The 23012-nt window shown below is 43.9% G+C and overlaps 1 protein-coding gene across 8 annotated transcripts in view; it reads right to left on the reverse strand.

Moving 5' to 3' along the window:
* EP400 (E1A binding protein p400) overlaps positions 1-23012 on the reverse strand; it is a 285750-nt gene that overhangs the window by 242575 nt on the left and 20163 nt on the right. For 5 of the 8 annotated variants that reach the window (XR_004540299.1, XM_033954160.1, XM_033954159.1 and 2 more), the window contains exons 3-5: positions 15300-15410; positions 7567-7660; positions 7079-7186 (exon numbers count right to left, since the gene is read on the reverse strand). Coding sequence is in view for 7 of the 8 variants with exons in the window: in XM_033954160.1 (XP_033810051.1) it covers positions 7079-7186; positions 7567-7660; positions 15300-15410 (313 nt within the window). In the remaining variant the exon portion in view is untranslated. The remainder of the gene's footprint in view (positions 1-7078; positions 7187-7566; positions 7661-15299; positions 15411-23012) is intronic. The other 3 variants (XM_033954163.1, XM_033954164.1, XM_033954165.1) reach the window with 3 other exon arrangements.

Raw genomic sequence — 23012 nt, forward strand, 5'->3', positions numbered from 1 at the left:
TGGCACGTCTAATCTGCAGCAAAGCTGAGGATCTGAATGAAAAGCAGTAAATGCCCTCTGCAAAAGGGAATTATTAATCTATTAAACTGTCATCTGGTTTTGAGTTCCTTTAGCTGAGGAATCACAATTTTATTTTTAAAGCACGTGTCAGCAAAATAAGAAATTAATATGGAAACAAAGAGACTTTCCAGTGATGACACACACTGTAACAGAATGCAAAGACTGGTGTTTTTTGGAGCAGACCACCTGGCAAAGGAGAGATTGTAACAGGGTCAACAACTGAATGCTCTACAAATCTTACTTTACTATACAGTGGCTGGGAAAACTTTTTTTTAACCTACAAGAGGTCACAGATTAGCCTCACATAAGCGCAAAGGTCTCATGTTTGCACAGTAACAACTTCTAACAGGCAATTGCCAAGCCCTAGGGTTGGAATCAAAGCACACACTGCCATATTTATTTAGGCAACTTTATATACCAAGTCTGACTTGCTTGGTAGTGTTTTTGTTATAAGTCTTTCTCTATATTGTAACTTGCTGACTGTCCAGCTCTCTTCAAATGTGAACCGCCTAGAAGTCTCACGACTATGGCGGTATAGAAGAATAAAGTTATTATTATTATTATTAAAGTAGGTGCAAATCTAATCATGAGTTACAGAGTTCACATATTATGGAATTGGGGATCTTGGTTCTATGCCAACTTTGCTGGTATTTGAACAGCAATGATCTCTGGGGATAAGTGATGCCTATTCTATTACAGGTATTACAAAATATTTCTGTAAAATTGTTTTTAGGAAGGAAGAATTGGGTTACATAATGCCTTAAGAACATAAGCATCGCCTCTGCTGAGTCAGACCATAGGTCCATCATGCCCAGCAGCCTGCTCCCGCGGCAGCCCTCCAGGTCAAAGACCTGTTAGTGATCTTTTACATACTACATTTTACCTTGTATAGAATCCCTCTAACCATACCCCTCAATTCCCCTTTCCTTCAGGAATTCGTCCAATCGCTTTTTGAACCCCAAATTCGTACTCTACTCTACCACCTCCTCTGGAAACGCGTTCCAGATGTCCACCACCCTCTGAGTGAAGAAGAACTTCCTAGCGTTTGTTCTGAATCTGTCTCCCTTCAATTTCCTCGAGTGCCCTCTTGTTATTGTTACCCCGCAAGTCTGAAGAATCTGTCCCTTTCTACCTTGTCTCTACCTTGTTAAGGGCATTGCACTGACTTCCATTTGAGTTTTGCATTTAGTTTATGATCACCTATAGGTGTCTTAGCTCTCAAGAACCTTCTTATTTATTGTTTTGGGGTGTTTTATTAAGTTTTTATGTTCCTCTATGCATTGATGTTCATCACAGCATTTATTGCTTTCCACCTCGGATCACCCATTTGTTTGGAAAGTAACCATGCCTAAGAAACTCCCTAACCCCTTACTTGTCCTGTTTGTCTGTCTGACTAGATTGTAAGCTCTACTGAGAAGGACTCTTGAATGTCTCTTGAATGTTTTAATGTATAGTACTGTGTGATAGGACAGAGTATGGTTTTGGGGTTCAAGAAGGGATTAGATAATTTCCTGAAGGAAAAGGGGATAGAAGGGTATAGATAGAGGATTACTTTACAGGTCCTGGACCTGATGGGCCGCCGTATGAGCGGACTGCTGGGCATGATGGACCTCTGGTCTGACCCAGCAGAGGCACTGCTTATGTTCGTATGTCTAGTAGGAGTAGTAGATCCATCTGGACATTAGATTGATAACTACATGAAAAATGACTTTTGCTTGTTTTGCTCTTAGACAGTGGAATAGTTTACCTTGCTAGATGGAATCTTTTGTTGTTGTTGTTGCTGTGAGATATTTTTTTGGGGGGAAGGTTAAATTATTTATTTATTCTTTTTAATAATCCAAAACACACACTTTGTGGAGAAATACTGAAATAAACAAATATTGTCAAATTCAATTGACCAAAATTATACAACAAAATAAAGAAATATATTACTAACTCATGAGAGGCAAGAAAACAGAAAAATCCATGGGAAATGGAAATATATAAATCAATAAAAGGAAATATAACAGATATTATCCAAGTATTCTAAATTCTGGACACATTTCTAATTTGGTTCCTTCTGAGTTGCAATTGAAATTCCTTTACTTTCTTTAAAAAAAAAAAAAAAATCTCAATTGAGCAAGTTCAAAAAAATGCAGTGTGTATCTTTTCCCCTGAAAGGAAATAAAATATTTACAAGGAAATCTTAAATGAAATTCTGCTCCCGCAAAAATAACTATCACGATATGTAAGAAATTCTTTCCTCCGGGCTTGTGTCCATTCAAGACATCAGTAAGATGTTTTAATTGAAAGCTTTATATTTGATTTGTACTTGCTGATGTTAAATACAGTGATTGTTTTATACTGTAAACCACATAAACAAGAGATCACTGCTGTCCAAATACAAAGTTGGGGTGCAACCAAAGACTCCAATTCCATGTGTGCAAATCATGGATAGATTTTCACTTATTGTACTCCCAAAAAAGTAACTACATCCTTACGTATTAACTGTGTTCCAACAACTTCCAGAGCCGGCAGGGGAAGTCCCAAACAGCTGATCACAGCATAGGCAAAAAGAAAAAAATCCGGAGTGGATTCTTTCTGCATATAGAACATGGCCATGAGGACGCTACCCATCTGTCTAAAATGTCTCACCTATTGCACTGGAAAGTTTATTAAAATTTTCTATACTGCCAAGTTCATGTGGTACCAACAGAATGTCCACCATGGGTGGACATTAAGTGTTGAGCTTCTCACTTCCCTCAATAAATGGCTATTGAATCATCTGTACAACTTACCAAAACACAATATTTTGGAAACCTACTACCTATGGGCAGCTATATTAAAGCCATTCTTTTATGGTTACCAAATCGCTACAGAAGGATAAGGATAAGATGAAGTTGACAGAAGGCAAGATGGCGGAACAACTGGCCCCACCAACTTCATCAGTCTGCTCGGCATAGATGGCAGAAATAACAGCTGAAGTAATGGCAGGGGTAGAGGCAGCATTAGACAAAAAACTACAAGCCCTTTACAATACAGTGGAGGCAGCCCATGAACAACTTGACAGTAGAAGCCTCAAGTTCAACCAGAAGCAGCAAAGAGTGAGCACCCTGGGGAGTGTGTGGCACAGAGGTTAGAGCTACAGCCTCAGCCCCCTGAGGTTGTGGGTTCATATCCCATGCTGCTCCTTGTGGCTCTGGGCAAGTCACATAATTACCCATTGTTCCAGGTACATTAGATACAGTAGAGTGTGAGCTCACCAGGACAGATAGGGAAAAATGCTTGAGTACCTGAATGTAAACCACTTAGACTATAAGTGGTATATAAATACTAAAATAAATAAATAAATGTCCTTGGTAAAAGGTCCTATGGCAACACTTCATAAGAGACCTTCTAACTTGCAGAGCAAAGTTGACAATCTTGAAAACTGATTGTGAAGAAATAACATACGATTTATAAGAATCCCCAAGTTAGCGCAAGATGGAGAACTACCACGTTTGCTGGAAACATGGCTCACTGAGTCAGTGAAGTTCAGGTCCCAACTAGGACTCACCACATAGAAAGAGTGCACAGAGTAGGCCCTCAGAGATAGACTGGCACTAAAATATGTGCAGTTATCCTCCACTTGCTACATTTCACTCATAAACAAGCCATTTTGCGATCAGTCCACTCTGGACTCTCACTTATGAAAGGCAGAGTGCTCTGCTTTTAAGATTCTCTGCAGGAGTTGGATTTAGAATCCCAGCAGGTTTCTAATGTCCAGCTCTTGCTGTTAAACAGTACCAAATTGCAGTCCACATGCTGATGACAACCAATTGCATATGCTGCCCTGCTACCAGCACCAGCATCTTCTCACTACTCTGGCCCGCCCCCTCTGACATAACTTGTGTTTCATCAGAGGCAGGCTTGCAGTAAAGAGAATCCCGTGCAGCAGCAGGGCAGCTTATGTGATTGCCTGCTGCAGATGACATCCTTTGGGCCGCAAACGAAGGTAGATCATGGGACAGAGTAGAGAAGAGCTGGGGCAGAGAAAGCGCGCAAGGAGACAGAGAGGGAGAGATGGACTGGGTGGAAAAGAAGGAGGGAGATGTGTCATACTCGAGGGAAGGGGCAAGGAGAGAGAGAAATCTAATCTAATCTAATCTTCTATTTGTGTATTGCTCATACCTATACAGGCTCAAGGCGACTTTAAAGAGAGGGGAGAGGATGAGGAGGGAGGAGAAGGGGGAGAAAGGGGAGGTGGATAGGTAGGAGGGAGAGGAAGGGGAGGGGAGAGAAAAGAGGGGGAGAGGAGGTGGGAGGGGAAGGGAAGGAGAAGAGGAGAGGGTAAAGGAGATTATGGGCTAGATTCACTAAGCAAACTGATCGTGTACCGATCGGTTTGCGAGCCCTTTGCGAGCCAATTTCTCCCCAACATCATTCACTAACCTGTGTAGCGACCCTCTTCCGATCCGCACATGTAAATGAGGGGAACTGCATGCAAAATAGGCAGGGACATGATTCACTAACCATTTTTTCAAATCTGACTGGGCTCGGAAAAAGTGACTGCTGAAGACCAGTCACAAATATCTTTCCTACTCTTCTGCTTCATAGAAGCCCAGCTCACAGCCCTGCTCTCTGCTGGCCCTGCTCTCTGCTGCCCCGAAACTCTCCTGCCTGCCGCCCCAATGTTCTTCCCTGATTGTGCCTGCCTGCTCTGCCCCGAATTGCCACCCTGCTCGTCCTCGGATTTCTCCTGGCTGCCACCCCGAATTTCTCCTGACCTTCCCCACACTGCGAGCCCATGATTGTAACCTGCCGGTTAAAGTGGGTTAAAACCACAGCTCCCTTGCCTACAAAAGTTCGGCCTAGACCCATTCCCTCCCCCCTCGTGCCGATGCCCCACAAAAGGCAGGAGGGATGCCAACTCCCTCCTGCCATGTGTAACCCCATCCCGGCCCACCTCCCTCCCTCCCTGCCTGTAGCTCTACCTAGGCCGGGCCTGGGGCAACTCAGCCAATCAGGGCCTTAGGCCCATTCCCGCGCATCAGATGATGCATCGGGGTGTGGCCTAAGGCCGCACACATCGGCAGAGGAGGCGTGGAGCAGGAGGGACTGAGCACCCCTCCTGCTCTCAACAATATTAAGGGGAGGGGGTGGGCCTTGCCTGGTCATCCTGCAGGCCTCAGAGGAGGCCTAGAGCAGGAGGGAATGAGCATCCCTCCTGCTCCAGATTCTTAAAGGTAGGGGGGGAGTGGGTAGGCCCGGCCCGGCCTGCCGACCTAGGTAGAGCTACAGGTAGGGAGGGAGGGAGGGAGGTGGGACGGCCAGATCAGGCTGAGGTTTCACATGGAAGGAGGGAGTTGGCATCCCTCCTGCCTTTTGTGGGGCATCGGCGGGGCAGCATTTGGGAGGGCATTTTTATTTTTTAAACCGAACAGATATTTTGCGTGTGTAATCTGCCAAAGTAAAAAAAAAATATTACAAGCCCTGACAGCAGTGACAGGAGGCTGCTTCTCCTGTCACTAATGTCAGGGTCAGCGCATGAGCGGGGATCGCACATTTGCGATCCCTGCTTGCAAAAGGGGGCGTTTCTCCGATTGACCCCATTTGAATATGACTGATTTGTGAATCAGTCGGACCTGTCCGAATCGGAAACGGATTGTTCCGATTCGGGCAGGTTAATGAATCTAGCCCTAAGTGTCAAACAGATGGGTTTTCAGTTTTCTTCGGAAGATAATGTGGCAAGGTTTAGTTCTGGTCATTTCTGTAAGGCCATTCCAAGTTTTTACTCAGAGTTGATGGGGAGTAAGAGGGTGGTGCAGGGGTCCCTAAGATTCAAAGCCCTAAGAGTCAGGTCAATGGGTGCCCCAAACTGGAAATTCTCTTTCCCTAGGTCTTCAACATGATGATTTTGGGTCTTTATAGCCTGATTTTTTTAAATTCCAATTTAAGACACGGGTTGGAGTTAAACGTTACAACCAGAATTTTAAAAAGTATCTTAAAGCAAGTGTACTTCTACACTGGAAATAATTCCATATGCAGGTCATTAGCACATACTAGGCTCTTTTACTTCCTGTCTTATATACATGTCTTGTGTGCTAAAAACCTTAGGTATGCTAAGAGAGATTTTAGCACCAAAAGAATCAACACATCTTATTATATCATCTCAAAATAATACTCATTTCTCACCTACATTTTAATAAAGTCTGTGAACAAATCTCCAGTCTATGACCACTGAACTTTTACCTAGAGGCAGGTGTAGAAAAAATGTCACACAAAAGGAAAGGGGATGATAGGATGTTATAGACTGCTCTGAAAAAACACTGCTAATCACCTTATATGATGTTAATAATCTACAGCGTACTATGTTGTGTGAAAATTTGCTTTTGATAAGAGCTCATTCATAGCTCTTAAATCATGGGTCTCAAACTTCAGTTTTGGAGGGCTGCGAACCTGCTGAGTTTTCAGAATATCCTTAATGTTTACGTACGATACATATTTGCAGGCTCTCTGCCTCCACTATAGGCAAATCTCTCTCTTGCATAATCAGGAAGGATATATTTAAAATTTGACTAGTTTGTAGCTATTAAGGACCAGAGTTTGAGAGCCATGCCTCAGGTGTTAAATAATAACAACTGTATTTATAATCCACCCATGCCTTACAGCTCACACTATATCTTAAACAGCTGGGATATTTCCACGAGTTAGAAATTTTAAATACCATATTATTAATCATAAGATCTACAGTTTTAACATTAGATCATTGTGGAAGAAAAATTTCTTAAACAAATAGGTTTTAATATTCCTACGAACAAAGAAGACTCAGTCGAACCCACTGACCAGATTTGGGGAAGAAGGAAGGCCACAGTCCAAGGACCCTAGTAAGGACTATCTCTGTAATGGGGATTAAAAAATCAGAGTGGTTGCAAATGAAGGTTTGTGGCTTCTGTAAACTAGTAGAGGCCAATTTCATTAATTTGGAAGTCCAAACAAAAATCCAAAAACAAATGCAAACTGACAGGTTCCAAAAACCTTGCTTTTGAAAGGGCCTCACCTTGCACAGTTGGCATGAGCTGCTGTAGAGTAACTCCAGAAGTCACCCCTGAGTGCTGAAACACCATTCCCTGCTGACCCACATCAAGGCGTGGTCGCTTCGCTGGATCTACAGTTGTTAAAAGATTAATTGCTGCTATTATAAACTGGACCAGAAAACCAAGAGAGGAATCTCTTGTCTCACTGGCTCAGAGAGTAAAAAGGCAAGGCACCAATGACTGGGAAATTTCAACTGTCCCAAGCAATGCTTCATTCAATTAATTGTTACAAAAACAAATTCCCTTAATTACATATCTATTTTTAACATGTACAAACTTTGCAAAGTAAAAAGCTTCCAGAGCTTAACAGTTTTCAGGTTCTGGTATTTCTCACTTCCATTTACTTCTTCTCTGGGTTTCAACACGTGTCAAGTCATCTGCTGAGAACTAATGATGGAAAGAGAATTGATGGCAGGTATTTCTTTTCTGAAAGGATGTTGCTAAGACTTACCTGAGCCCGCTTGAGTCACTGCTTGTCTCTTTAGGGTTTCAATTTCAATGGCATTTGCAGTCCCTGCCACTGGGTTTACTGTGTGTGTTGGTTGCTGGAAGAAAAAATAAAAGGTTACTCCAACTACCCTTCCCCCCTTCCAAAACATAACAACAAAATTTTTAAAAGGCTAAAATTATGCCTGTGAAACACAATTAATGATTTCCACATGACAGTTCTAAGCAATGGCACTGAAATCATCAAAATAAATACTCAAAGTAGATGAAATAATGGCAGAAAATGGTATGACCTGGTTGGATGTTGCAGCCCCTGCTCCTTCCATCCCTGGTTCTAAGAGGTGAGCCCATTTCTGACAAACAGGCACTAATGTTAGTGAGAAATGAGTCATTTCAGTAAACAAAAAATCCAAAAGCACCTAGGAATCCCAGTTGTAGAAATATGCAAGTATCCAAGAGGCAAGATGAAGATACAATGCAACTGTTATCTATTGTTTATAAGCAGGTTAACTGAGAGCCAGAAATTAAAATGACTCGGCCAGTGTCACATCACACGCACAAAAAAAGAGTGAAAAATAATTTTGCAGAACACTTCTCAGGGTCTGAGTAATGGAATGCTCGGAAGTTCAAGGGAACAGGAAGCTAAAGGAAACTCCAAGGGCTTCAACAGCCAAAGAGAGATTTGAACTCCAAGGAGGTTTTGATTCCAGATCACCACCATAGATTTCATTTTATTCAGAGCAGCATCTGGGTGGGGAAGGAGAAAATAGAGCAAGGAGAATAAAAATACTCCTGAATTTTGAAAACTCAAGTCTATCACTTACAGGATATACGAAAACCATTAACAAGGGTGTGATGAACTCCTCCTTCAGTGGTTTAAGGATATCAAATTGGCTGGTTCTAATCCCAGCTAAAATATTTCTTCACAAGAATATAAACTATACTGGTGAGAAAACAGCATTGGATGACTTAGGAAAATCTATAATGATTAATCTATTGTATTTTAAAAGACCACTCTACATTTAGTTCAAACTACTGGTTCAGCCATTGATATTGAGCCAGCTGGACTATTGCAATATAGTATATTTGGCAGGTCCTCAAAAGAATCTATCTAGGCTGTTCACAGTCCAGAATGCAGCGTTTCGCCTGATCTATGGATTGAAAAAGTTTGATCATTTGAGTCCTTACTATCGAGAATTGCACTGGCTTCCTGTGGAGGCTCGAATTAAATTTAAATTTGGTTGCCTTTGTTACATAGTCTTCTTCAGCATGGCACCCACTTACTTATCTGAATTATTTTTCTTTAGTCAATCCAAGTATTCACGCAGTTCACAGAGCCTTTTTTACTTTTCCTTCTGTCAAAGGCTGTCGTTATACAAAATACCACCAATCTTTGCTTTCTTATCAGGCGGCTTTCCGGGACAAGGAACTGAAACCCTTGTTACTGAATTCCATGTCTAACAATCATTTTCGAAAGCAACTGAAGACACATTTGTTCGCAAATTAATCAATTTTCTTTAGATTGTATTATTTGTTAAATTTTGTAAACCGAATCGAACTTATCAGTTGTGCAGTATAGTCCAATCTCCAGATTGGACTATTGCAACTCTATCTACTTAAGCCTAACTAAGAAAAACCTCCACAGACTCCAACGGATTCAGAATGCCACGGCCAAGCTCATCTTCGCTAAAAGTAAATTTGACCATGTCTCCCCGCTCCTGGCCAAGCTCCACTGGCTTCCGATAATCGCCAGGGTCCACTATAAATGTGCCTGTTTAACTTTCAAAATCCTATATGGTATCCTCCCTCCCTTTATCCCTCTTTCTTGGAATTCCTCAAACCCTAATACCACCAGATCCTCCCACAAATTAAAACTATCCTTCCCCTCGCTAAAAGGCATTTCCCACACAGGAAAGCTAGGGACCTCCCTCCACTTCAAAATCACTGAGCTCTGGAACAACCTTACCTCCCCTCTTCGGAACTTGAGCTCTCTCCAAGTTTTCCGCAAACATCTGAAAACCTGGCTTTTCTCAAAAAATGTAAGTCTCCCTTCAACTTAGGAATCAAGGAAATTCTTATATCTTGGCATCCCAAGTCCTCTAAATTTTCTTCACACTTCTACCTCTAACCCTCTGTTGTAGTTCCTTCCTATTTCTCCTACTGTAAACTGCGTCGAGCTCTACGAACGTGGAGATGATGCGGTATACAAACCTAAGAATTAAATTAGATTAGTATAGAAATGATTTGTTATGTTCTTTCTGCCTCCAGTAAATTCATAAGTACTGCATAGTGTTTGCAGAGAAATCTCAATTAGCCAACCTCTACAACGCTGAGTGAGTGAACACACGTATGCACAGAAGGAAACAAATAAGAGAAGCTCAGACTGCATTACACTGGTTTGGACAATCTGCTTCAGCAACTGCTACCCACTTATGGTCTAAAGGACCATAACATGTAACTGAGGTGCCTTCAGGCTAGCAGAAGGTCCAGATTCAAAATGGATGCCTGCTCTTACGGCTATTCAAGGGTTCAGTGTAGCAGAACTTCCAGTCATTCAGTCTATGGTAGATCTGGGAGTTACATCTCATACACACTCACCAGCAAAAGTATCTTAACAGAGACCTCTGTGCTTATAGAACACAAAAGAAGAAAGGGATGATATTCAAAGCAATTTAACCAGGCAGGAGAGCTTCCTGTCCAGTTAAATAGCTTGTGTCTGCCTATTCATTTCCTAAAAGAGAAGTCCATAAGCAATTAATAAGATGGATGTGGGGAAATCCACTGCTTATTTTAAGCAGCATAAAATCTATTTTACTCTTTTGGGATCTTGCCAGGTATTTGTGACCTGATTGACAACTGCTGGAAATAGGAGCCTAAGAGCCAAAATGGGAGAGCTAGAAGTCATAGCCAGAAAGAAGGACATAGACATAATTGGTTCGAGGACAACAAATGGGATGTGGTCATACCAGGGTACAAACTTTACAGGAGAGACAGGACATACAAGAAGGGTGGAGGAATAGTGCTATACATAAAGGACTCCATTCCTTCAACCAGGATGGAAACAGCAATAGGGGCGGACAACTTGGAATCACTATGGGTTAAGCTACCAGGAGGAAATGGAGCAGACATAAAATTGGGACTGTACTATCACCCACTAGGACAACCGGAAGCAAACGACCAGGACCTGGAGGCTGAATTAAAGCAAGTATGAAAAAGCGGAAGTGTGGTGGTGATGGGGGACTTCAACTACCCTGGCATAGACTGGAGTATTGGACTCTCAAACTCCACAAGGGAAACAAAATTCCTGGAGGCTATAAGGGACTGCTTCATGGAACAGCTGGTCATGGAACCAACAAGAGGAGAAGCCACTCTTGACCTAATCCTCAACGGGCTAGGGGGACCCGCAAAGGAGGTGGTGGTACTAGCGCCTTTAGGAAACAGCGATCACAACATGATCCAGTGCAAGCTAGAAATAGGAACACCAAAAGTGAAGAAAACCACAACGATAGCACTCAATTACAGAAAAGGGAACTACGAGGCCATGAGGAAAATGGTGGGAAAGAAACTCAGCAGCAGCTCAAGGAAGATGGAGACTGTAGAAAAAGCCTGGTCCCTGCTCAAGGGCACGGTGCACGAAGCACAGAACCTGTACGTCCCCAGGTTTAGGAAAGGGTGCAAGAAGAATCGAACAAAAAACCCGGTGTGGATAACAAATGCAGTAAGAAAGGCGATAAGTGACAAGAAAGCATCGTTCAGAAAATGGAAAAAGGACCAAACCAAGGACAACCAAGATGAACACAAAAGGCACCAAAAGGAATGTCACCGAGTGGTAAGGAAAGCAAAAAGAGAATATGAGGAGAGACTGGCAGAGAAAGCAGGAAACTTCAAACCATTCTTCAAGTATGTGAAGGGGAGACAACCGGCCAGGGAGGAAGTGGGACCCTTGGATGATGGAGACAGGAAGGGAGTGGTAAAGGAGGAAACAGAGATAGCTGACAGGTTAAACAAGTTCTTCTCGTCAGTCTTCACGAGAGAGGACACATCCAATATTCCAGAACCCGAGGAGATCTTACATGGAGACCGGGATGGTAATCTGGTCAAACTAGAGGTAAGCCGGGAGGAAGTCCTCCGTCAGATAGACAGACTAAAGAGCGACAAATCACCAGGTCCGGACGGCATCCACCCAAGGGTACTAAAAGAGCTGAGAAACGAAATAGCAGAAACTTTTCACCAAATATGTAACCTTTCCTTAGAAACAGGGGAGATCCCAGAGGACTGGAAAATAGCAAATGTCACGCCCGTCTTCAAGAAGGGATCAAGGGGTGACCCGGGAAACTACAGGCCGGTGAGTTTGACCTCGGTTCCGGGAAAGATGATGGAAGCACTGATTAAGGACACCATCTGCGACCACATTGAAAACAATGGGCAGCTGAAGGCAAGCCAGCACGGCTTCTGCAAGGGAAGGTCATGCCTCACGAACTTGCTGTACTTCTTTGAGGGAATAAACAGCCAGATGGATAAAGGGGAATCCATAGACATCATTTACCTTGACTTCCAAAAAGCCTTCGACAAGGTACCCCACGAACGGCTGCTTAAGAAGCTGTGGAACCACGGGGTGCAAGGGGATATCCACCGATGGATCAAACACTGGCTGGCTGGCAGGAAACAAAGGGTTGGAGTAAAGGGCCATTACTCAGAATGGCAATGGGTCACGAGTGGAGTCCCACAGGGGTGGGTGCTGGGACCGCTCCTGTTCAATATATTTATTAATGACTTGGAGACAGGGACGAACTGTGAGGTTATTAAATTTGTGGACGACACCAAACTCTACAGCAGGGTTAGAACCAAGGAAGACTGTGAAGACCTGCAAAGGGACTTAATGAGATTGGAAGACTGGGCAAGAAAATGGCAAATGAGTTTTAACACTGAGAAATGCAAAGTTATGCATGTAGGGAAAAAGAACCCGATGTTCAACTATAAAATGGGGGGATCATTGCTGGGGGTGAGCAAACTTGAAAGAGACCTGGGGGTGATGGTGGACACAACATTGAAAGCATCAGCACAGTGTGCGACAGCCTCAAAGAAAGCGAACAGAATGTTGGGTATCATCAAAAAGGGTATCACGACCAGGACGAAGGAAGTCATTTTGCCGCTGTATCGGGCAATGGTGCGCCCACATCTGGAGTACTGTGTCCAGTACTGGTCGCCGTACCTCAAAAAGGACATGGCGGTACTTGAGGGAGTCCAGAGAAGAGCGACAAAGCTGATAAAAGGTATGGAAAACTTCTCATATGCTGACAGATTGGAAATGCTGGGGCTATTCTCCCTGGAAAAGCGGAGACTTAGAGGAGACATGATAGAAACCTTCAAAATCATGAAGGGCATAGAGAAGGTAAACAGAGACAAATTCTTCAGGCTGTGGGGAGCCACAAGTACAAGGGGGCACTCGGAGAAATTGAAAAAGGACAGGTTTAGAACAAATGCTAGGAAATTCTTTTTCACTCAGAGGGTGGTGGACACATGGAACGCGCTCCCGGAGGCTGTGATAGGCCAGAGCACGCTACAGGGGTTCAAGGAGGGTCTAGATAGGTTCCTAAAAGAAAAGGGGATTGAGGGGTACACATAGAAGTAGAGGAAGGTTATAGGAATAGTCAGAAACCACTTCACAGGTCATGGACCTGATGGGCCGCCGCGGGAGCGGACCGCTGGGCACGATGGACCTCTGGTCTGACCCAGTGGAGGCAACTTCTTATGTTCTTAGGATCTGGACTTGATGGACCATTGGTCTGTCCCAGTATGGCAACTCTTATATTCTTATACTCATGATATTCAGTGTCACTTAACTAGACAGCATTGCTGAATATCAGCACCAACCACCTCTGCACTGTCCAATTATTACTGGGACAGTCTAACGCTGTCTGATATGCTAACATCTTACTAAATAAGCGTTTTACGCAGGCTCTCATTTCGTCTTCTTTCCACCTTTGCTGATACATGGAATACATCTGGTCTGGGCTTCCACAATGGTATTTTTAAATAACATCCATGCCTGGTTTACAGTCCTAACCTTTGCAACTGATCCTTTTAGCTTCTTTTTAACCATTTTCTTCATTTTATCATAGTCATCCTTTCAAACATTAATCTACAGTAGATTTCTTTTGCGACATCATTCCCAGTATCAGCTCAAATTTGATCACGTTATGATCACTGTTTCCCAGCGGACCCAACACAGTTAACTCCTGTACTATGCATTGCATTCCACTAAGGACCAAATCTAAAATAGCTCCCCCTCTTGTCAGTTCCCAGACCAGTTGCTCCAAGAAACAGTCATTCTCTATAAGACCTTCCTTGCCTGATTAGGTTTAGATGTTGGGAAGCAGAAGAGATGCAAGACTAAGATACACAACAATTGATAAATGGTTTATGTTTACTTATTCATTACAAATCTGAGAAAATCTGTTTCATGCTCTCACTGTTTATTCCATGTAAAGAACATTCCATGAGAATAAATAAAACAGAGAAAGCATTGAGATTCTACACAAGAAATCAAGACTAGAATGATATTTAAGATTTTCTGAAACCCAACGCAAAATGTCACAAAGTACCCAGTTTGCCAGCATTTTTCTTCATGTGTTGATAGCAAGACTTTCTTTGAAAATTAACTGAATAATTATTATCACTGAACTTTTGTCATAATTTACTCACAGGATAGCAAAGTATAATCACTGAATTTGCAATTACACAACCACACTGCTTAAATTCACACAGATATATATCTAACAGATATCTTTCTGCTTTCCGAGTACATTAAGTGAAAACCATTTTGTAGTTATACTTATAAGACAATTACCGATGGTTATACAATTGCAATTTTTACATTTCATTTGTAGTTATGAGCTGATTAAAATCTAGTACTTCGCAGGAGACTACCATCTGCTCTCTTTGCTCTTTCCCCCTTTGGGGTTCTTTTGCATTTCCAATACAATTGATTCAACCATGTGACATATTTGACTCACATAATTCTGTAAAGAGATAGAGAAGTGTTTAACAACCAAACAGGAAGCCCAAAGAGGTAAACATATCATGAAAATGGAAATTCACATGTTCAATCTAAGGGACTTGCCATCATGATGCAAACAGATTAAAACAGAAAACAAGTTCATGATCCTAAATTTCAAGGTCAATAGCCACCACATTAATGTTCTTGTACACACCCTCCAAGGACCTTCAGAGTCTACTAACTATGCAGGAAACTCGGATACATTAACTGAAGATGCCAGACACTGCAGCAGACAAAAGAAGCAGAATCTAGAAACTGAAAATGCTGCAGTCTTGTGGTTGTTAATTCAGGGCAGGCATAAGCAGCTCTGCTGTGTTAAATAACCTTTGACACCATCACATTGCTCAGCCGTCTCAGATTCAAAACAAATCCACAGAGGTCTGGTGTATTTTGACAGTCTCCTAATGACATCCACACAGGAGAGAGAATTTTACACTGGATGTAGATGTGGCGAGACAACGGTGCAGCATGCAAGTGAAAAGATGAGATGCCAATAACTAAAAATGGTGCTGGATGCCGAATTAACTCATTAAGTTTCAAAGCTAATTTTGTTTCATTTTATAGTTGAATATTTTTATTTAGAGACTTTGGAGCAAAATTCCACTTTCAACAACTAAATTTGAATGAAAAAATAATGGGATGAAACTATGGCTTTTCTGAAACCATTAAAAAGGTACCTGAAATGGTTGCTGCTGTGTAGAAAAAGCAGCAGAAACACTGGGAGGAAGCTGAGTTGCTATAGCAACAGGAGTACCAGTCTGCCCATCTTTTCCTGTAACAATCTTTACCTGAGAGAAAATATTTTTTGGGGGGAAGAAGAAGGGAAAAGATTGTATAATTTCAAAATCTCAAGATAAAAACTGAGGATAGCATGATCCCCTGGAGCATTATGCTTATCAGTCCCATAATGCTTTCGTAAAAGTCTCAACATGCATTTTTCTTAGAAAATATTTTGCCATTGACATTAGTGGAACACTAGGACGGTTAATGCTTGGTGATATTACTGTTAAAATTAATGTTCAAATGGATCAGGTTGGTGCTTATCTTCTTGCAGTCTCTTAGGGGTAGGCAAGACGCACTGTAATAGTAAAAGCTTTTGTCAAGTAAAAATCTTTCTACTTTCATTTAATCACCGGAAGAACTTGTGAAAATACTAAATGAGGAAGAACTAAGAATGAAACTAGCTGCAAAAGGTGACAAAGTGGATGGGGTTGATGGTTGTCCAGTTTCTTAGTTTAAAAGAAAAGACAGTTTGTTATATTAAACAGTCTTCACTTGACAAAAGTGTTCATCCTGTAATTCTCAGTGTAGAGAAGTCTTCCAGGGAAGGGATAAGGTGCACTGATTTAGCAGAGACCATCAAGGAAAGACAGGGGAAGAAGGGAAGAAAAGACAGCAGAGGACAAATACAGAGCTTTTATCTTTCAGTCTGTTTTCAAATGAAAAAGAAAGTAAATTAATATTCATTCCTCATCTTAAATAATCTGTGGAGCTCCTTTACTATTATTTTCTAAGGGACCTAATTACAAAGCACTTAACTTGAATAAATGTATGTTAATGAGCATCAATACAAAATGGTAAAAGAGACCATGTAAGTAGTTAAACAATAATTTTATGCCCAAAAATTAAAAGGCATTTATCTAAATAATGACAGCTGTTCTTCAAATAAATGCCATATCTGGAGTACCTAGAAGACTGAGCTTCGCTCAGAGAAGTAGAATGAGTGAGTTGCAGGGGGAGGCGGGAGCACTAGCTACAAAGACAATGCCTCAGCAACCTCCAGTCCTGCTTTTCCCTGCAGCCTCTTGTATGGCTAAGCTTCCATAGGAATGCCTGATCAATGGGCTGCAGGGGGAGGCGGGAGCAATAGCTACAGAGACAGTGCCTTATCAACTTTCAGTCCTGCTTTTTCACTGCAGCCTATTGACTGGCTAAGGTTCCTTGGCTGACCTATGGGCTGCAGTTATGTTTGTATCACTTTCCATGCCTCCCCCAGTTTGCGTTAGCGTTAGCTGTGTTCTTCCTTTTACATTCCATATTTCTTCCTTCAGCCTCTCTTCCTCTTACAGCCCCTAACCTGCACTGCAATTCTTCTTCCTTAGACAGCCAATAAGCTGCAGAGGAGAAAGAAGCAATAGGTTATGAGACATCAACTCAGTCCTGTTTTCCCTGTAGCATATTGGCTGGCTAAGCTTCTTTAGGAATGTCTGACCAATGGGCTGAAGGGGGAGGCAGGAGCATTAGCTACAGAGACACTACCTCATCAACCTTTAGTCCTGCTTTTCATGCAGCCTATTGGATGGCTAAGCTTCCTTAGCAATGTCTGACCAATAGTCTGCAAAGGGAGTCGAGAGCAGTAACTACAGAAATACTGACTTCAGTCCTGCTTTTTCCCTGCTGGCTAAGCTTCTAGGCTTTGTTAGAAATGTCTGACCAATGGACTGCAGGGGAAGGCAAGACCACTGGAAAAATCTTCCAAATGAATTTTGCTGAACTTCAGACCTAGCTAAATCGCTTTCTCGTACCCAAAAACCCTAAATTCACTTCATTTCATGAAAACCCTTAGGGATGTTTTCAAGATAAAATTTACCTACATACGTACAATTATTGCTCACTTTATAGTATAGGGCAGTGTTCTTCAACCTTTTTATACCTATGGACCGGCAGAAATAAAATAATTATTTTGTGGACCAGCGGTTGAAGAACACTGGGCTAAGTTGTGGGTCAGACCCCACCTATCTCCACCCCAGACCCTGCCCCAATAATATTACTAATTGTAACACTATTTTTTCTATTCATTTTTCATATACACCCACAATATAATCTTATTAACAACACATAATGGTTATCCACAAAATTAAACTACACAAAGCACACTGTATGCTTCTCAATATTCATTCCTACCAGAACACACATAACCCCCATGCAAATATGGGACCAAAAACTAAAAGTTTAGATATGAGTGTTATGAAAAATTGTAGACCAATCTCTATTGTACCGTTTATAGGTAAGGTATTAGAAAATATTGTTCTCTCCCAATTATAGTTTTATACAGAACAGTGATTGTTTGGATTGTAATCAATTCGACTTCCGTAAAGCAGATAGTGTAGAACTACTATTAGTTTCATTATTAGACACATTATGATTAGGGATGGACCAACATGCAATTTTTTGTCTAGTATCATTGGATATATGAGAAGCATTTGATTCGGTACATCTCCATAGATTATTGTTGAGATTGCTGAATCTTGGAATGATCGATGTTATCCTTAAATGGTTCAATATGCATCTTACTGGATGTTCATCTCAAGTGCGTAGTGGATGTAGGATTCCAGGTGAACATTTAGTAAAGACTGGAGTTCCTCAAGGATCAGCGCTTTCTGTGCTGTTATTTAATATCTATATGGCTGAAATAGACCAATTATTTCAATCCTTGGGAATTGAATATCGAATTTATTAGGATGATATTATTTTCTTCTTTCCGGTGTGTGGGTGAGGAAAGGATCTAGAAAGGTTACTGAGTAATTATATGAGTAAGATTGTTGAGTGGATAGAAGAACAGGGTTTGAAACTGAATGTGGATAAGACTGAGATTGTTTGTGGGGAAACCTGATCCTAAATGGCCCAAAGAATTAAAGGTTATTGATGATGTTCTTCCAGTGAGTGAGTCAATGATGGTTCTAGGTGTAAAGTTGGATTGTGGCCTCTCAATGAATTTACAAGTTGCAAAAACTGTATAAGCATGTTTTGCGCAAATACACTTATTGTACCGCGTAAAGCCTATGTTGTCTCCTTACGATTTCTGCACAGTAGTTCAGGGAATGGTATTAGCTAGACTTGACTATTGCAATGTCCTGTATCTTGGAATAACTAAGTCAAGATGCAGGGCATTGCAAGTTGTGCAGAATACTGCAGAAAGATTGATAACAGGCATATCTAAATACGATCACTTCTCACCCTATCTCCAACAATTGCACTGGCTGCCTGTTGTTTTTAGATCTCAATATAAAGCAATAATGATTTGCCATCAATTCTTGTATGGAACCATACCTGAATTGTTTAAAAGTAAGATGTCAAATTATTTACCATCTAGGTCTCTGCGTTCTGAGAACTCAGCGTTATTAAAAACAGATGCTAATCCAAAATATGCTGAGACCAGTAAAATGGCCTTTTGCTGTGCAGGGGTCAAATTGTGGAACTCATTTGTCGGTCAATTACGAAAATGTCATGACAAGGGTAATTTCAGAAAACTATTAAAAATGTAGTTATTTGTTTATGCATTTTTCTAGGAACTGATCTTTGCAGTTGTTCTTTTGATGGGCACTTCTCGAGATTTTCTGATGATTATATGTTAATGTTTGTTTGATTTTGTTTTATTGAATTATGTATGCAACGATATGTATATCGTTTAGGTTTAAACGGTATATAATTTTTTAAAAATAAATAAATATACAAACAAGCCCTAAGATGCAAGGCTCTGCATGCAGTACAACCCCAGATAAAAAGAAACAAATGCATTTCTTCCTGAACAGTGCAAAATACAGACAGAAGATGTAAATTCTCAAAACGGACACAATTCAATCACTAAATTCAAAAATAAAATCATTCCACCTACCTTTGTTGTCTCCCTCCCTCCATGCTGTGCCTTACCTTCTGGCCTGCTCCTGCCTGGCTGTTTTATGTCATGCCCCAGTGTTATCTTCGGGCCGGCTCCCTTCCTTATTGACGCAATGCATAAAGCCACAGGCAGCGTCCCACGCCTCATCTGGAAGCCTTCCCTTTGACGTTGCAACATCAGAGAGAAGGCTTCCAGTTCAGGCGCGGGACGCACTTAGGATCCACTGCCCGCAGCTTTGTGCACTGCGGCAGTGAGGAAGAGGGAGCAGGCCCGAAGATATTGCCGCATCGATCGCACCGCAGATCGGCGGTTGAAAAACGCTGTCTCAGGTCCGATGCACATGGACCCGGCGGTTGAAGAACACTGCTTTAGAAGACGTACTAGGTACGCATACCACGGTCGGTGAGGCCAGCATGGGGCAACTAGAATCCCTAGTCCTAGATGAGTCGCAATCCTGCGAATGACCCTGCCCACCATGGGCCAAGGAGGAAAGACGTATAAGAGACCCTTACTTAGCCAGGGATGAACTAATGCATCCAACTCTGAGCTTCCTGGTTCTCTTTGACTGTAAAAACTGCTCTGAGTTCTTGGCAGAAGCCATCAAATCCAACACCGGTCTACCCCAACATGCACAATTACCGTATTTTCGCGTAGATAACGCGCACCCGTGTAAAACGCGCACATGGGTATAGCGCGCGGAAAACACAAATTTATGTACAGAAATTTTTATATACCGCGCACACCTGTATACCGCGCATGCTGCCCGACTCTCCCGTCGCTGCCCGACTCTCCTTTCGCCCGCCCCGACTCTCCTCTGGCCACCCCGACTCTCCTTTCGCCCGCCCCGACTCTCCTCTCCCCCTTGAAGTCCTGTCCCCACCCTGAAAACCTGATGCCCCCCCCCGACGTCCGATTCACCCCAATGCAGGACCGCTCGCACCCCCACCCCGAAGGACCGCTCGCACGCACTTCCACCCGCACCCGCACCCCCACCCTGAAGGTCTGCTCGCACCCCCACAGCCTCCCGACCCCCCCCCCCCCATCATGTAGAAGCTCCTACCGGTGTCCTGCTGCTTTCTCTTGGCGGTCCCGGCCCTTCCGTGAGCCCTGCGCCTGCGCTGCTTCCTCTTCTAGCGGTCGCCCTTTTTCTAACGTCAAGCACTCTTGCCCCGTCGACTCCCCAACTCCCCGACACGATCGGGGCAAGAGGGAGCTCAAGCCCTCTTGCCCCAGCCAACCGCGGCACACCCGACACGATCGGGCAAAAGGGAGCCCAAGCCCTCTTACCCCCACCGACTCCCCAACTCCCCGACAATATCGGGCCAGGAGGGAGCCCAAACCCTCCTGGCCACGGCGACCCCCTACCCCCACCCCGCACTACATTACGGGCAGGAGGGATCCCAGGCCCTCCTGCCCTCGACTCAAACCCCCCTCCCCCCCAACGATCGCCCCCCTCAAGAACCTCCGACCGCCCCCCAGCCGACCCGTGACCCCACTGGCCGACCCCCACGACACCCCCACCCCCTTCCCCGTATCTTTGTGTAGTTGGCCGGACAGACGGGAGCCAAACCCGCCTGTCCGGCAGGCAGCCAACGACGGAATGAGGCCGGATTGGCCCATCCGTCCCAAAGCTCCGCCTATTGGTGGGGCCTAAGGCACCTGGGCCAATCAGAATAGGCCCGGGAGCCTTAGGTCCCTCCTGGGGGCGGGGCCTGAGGCACATGGGCCCAACCCGACCATGTGCCCAAGCAAAAAGACTTTATTAATTTGGAAATATTAATTGGGAAGAATACATACTTTGTAAACGGCTTTCTACCAGAGCCTCTAATGTTTATAAATTTTTATCAACACAATTAATATACTACTTTATCCTGAAGCAAAAAAAAAAAAAAAGAAATAGAATTCTTTTCCTACCTTTGTTGCCTGGTTTCTGTTTTCTTCATGTTCTCATTCAATTCCTTCCATCCACTGTCTCTCTTCCCTCTTCATCTTCCATTTGCTCTGTTACTGTGCCTCTCCCTTTCTCCCCCCTTCCAAATTGGTCTGGCACCCATCTTCTTCCCTCCGCTCCCACCATAGTCTGGCATCTGTCTTCTCCCCACTCTCTCGTCCCCATTTCCTTTCAGCATCCTTCTCCCCCCATCTTCCCCATGTCCTGTCAGCGTCCTTCTCTCCCCTCTGTCTTCCACATGTGCTTTCAGTGTCCTTCTCCCCCCTCTGTCTTCCTCATGGCCTTTCAGCGTCCTTCTCCACCCCCCCAACCCCCATCTTGTCCGTGTCCTTTCAGCGTCCTTCTCCACTCCTTTGTCTTCCCCAGTGCTTTCAGAGTCCTTCTCCCCCCTCAGTTTTACCCATTTCCCTTAAGCGTCTTTTCCTCTCCACTCCACCTTTCCTCCCTTTCTCTCTCCCTGCCCCCTTACCTTCTTGGCGCTTCCCCACCCGACCGACAACAGACCAGGCACGGTCCGACAAACCTCCCTGCCCTTAACCGCGAATCTAAATTACCTTCTTACAGCTACTGTCTTCTTACAGCTACTGTCTTTGTTTAAGCCCTCCCTCCCCTCCGACATCAGCGCTGACGTCGGAAAGATTTCCGTTCGGCTCTGTGCTGCAAGCAGAGCAGGTAGGGAGAAGAGGAGCCGCGCAACTGAGTACATCCAGCCCCGTGACCCTCGGAGGTGTCCCCACGGGATCTCCGCGACCCTAGGGGGCGTCCCCACAGGATCCCCGTGACCCGAAGGGGGATGCCCGCAGGATTCCTGTCGTTCCCGTTCCCGTGCAGCTCTCTACTGACGACTTGATCTCGCCGGCCCTGCGCGGACCGGCAGAAATTTTCTGTGGACCGACACCGGTCCGCGGACCAGCGGTTGAAGAACTGTGCTCTAGGGTCTCCCACTACTCAGTAACTAAGGCAGATAAGAAACACCTCTGCACAGTTCGCCTGCAGAAGGAAAAACTGAAGGGGCACACGTATGGACTCCTGTGTAGATGTAACAGAACCACACCCTACCCAGTGTGGGGCAGTGCAGCTGATGCTGAACAGCACAGTTACTTACCGTAACAGGTGTTATCCAGGGACAGCAGGCAGATATTCTTAACGCATGGGTGACGTCATCGACGGAGCCCCGGTACGGACCTTTTTAACTAGAAAGTTCTAGTTGGCCGCACCGCACATGCGCGAGTGCCTTCCCGCCCGACGGAGGAGAGCGTGGTCCCCAGTTAAGATAAGCCAGCTAAGAAGTCAACCCGGGGAGGAGGGTGGGACGTAAGAATATCTGCCTGCTGTCCCTGGATAATACCTGTTACGGTAAGTAACTGTGCTTTATCCCAGGACAAGCAGGCAGCATATTCTTAACGCATAGGTGACCTCCAAGCTAACAGAGAGGGAGGAGGGATGGTTGGCCATTAGGAAAATAAATTTTGTAGCACAGATTGGCCGAAGTGTCCATCCCGTCTGGAGAAGGCATCCAGATAGTAGTGAGTAGTGAACTTGTGAACTGAGGACCAAGTGGCAGCCTTATAGATTTCCTCGATGGGCGTGGAACGGAGGAAAGCCACAGAAGCAGCCATAGCTCTGACCCTGTGGGCCATGACAGCACCTTCCAGTGAGAGACCGGCCCGAGCATAACAGAACGCAATACAGGTAGCAAGCCAGTTGGAAAGCGTCCATTTAGAGACAGGACGACCTAGACGGTTAGGATCGAAGGTTAGAAAGAGCTGAGGGAACGAGCGGTGAGCCCTGGTACGGTCAAGGTAGTATGCAAGGGCACGC

Source organism: Geotrypetes seraphini, chromosome 8 (genome assembly GCF_902459505.1).
Source record: "Geotrypetes seraphini chromosome 8, aGeoSer1.1, whole genome shotgun sequence".
Lineage (NCBI taxonomy): Eukaryota > Metazoa > Chordata > Amphibia > Gymnophiona > Dermophiidae > Geotrypetes > Geotrypetes seraphini.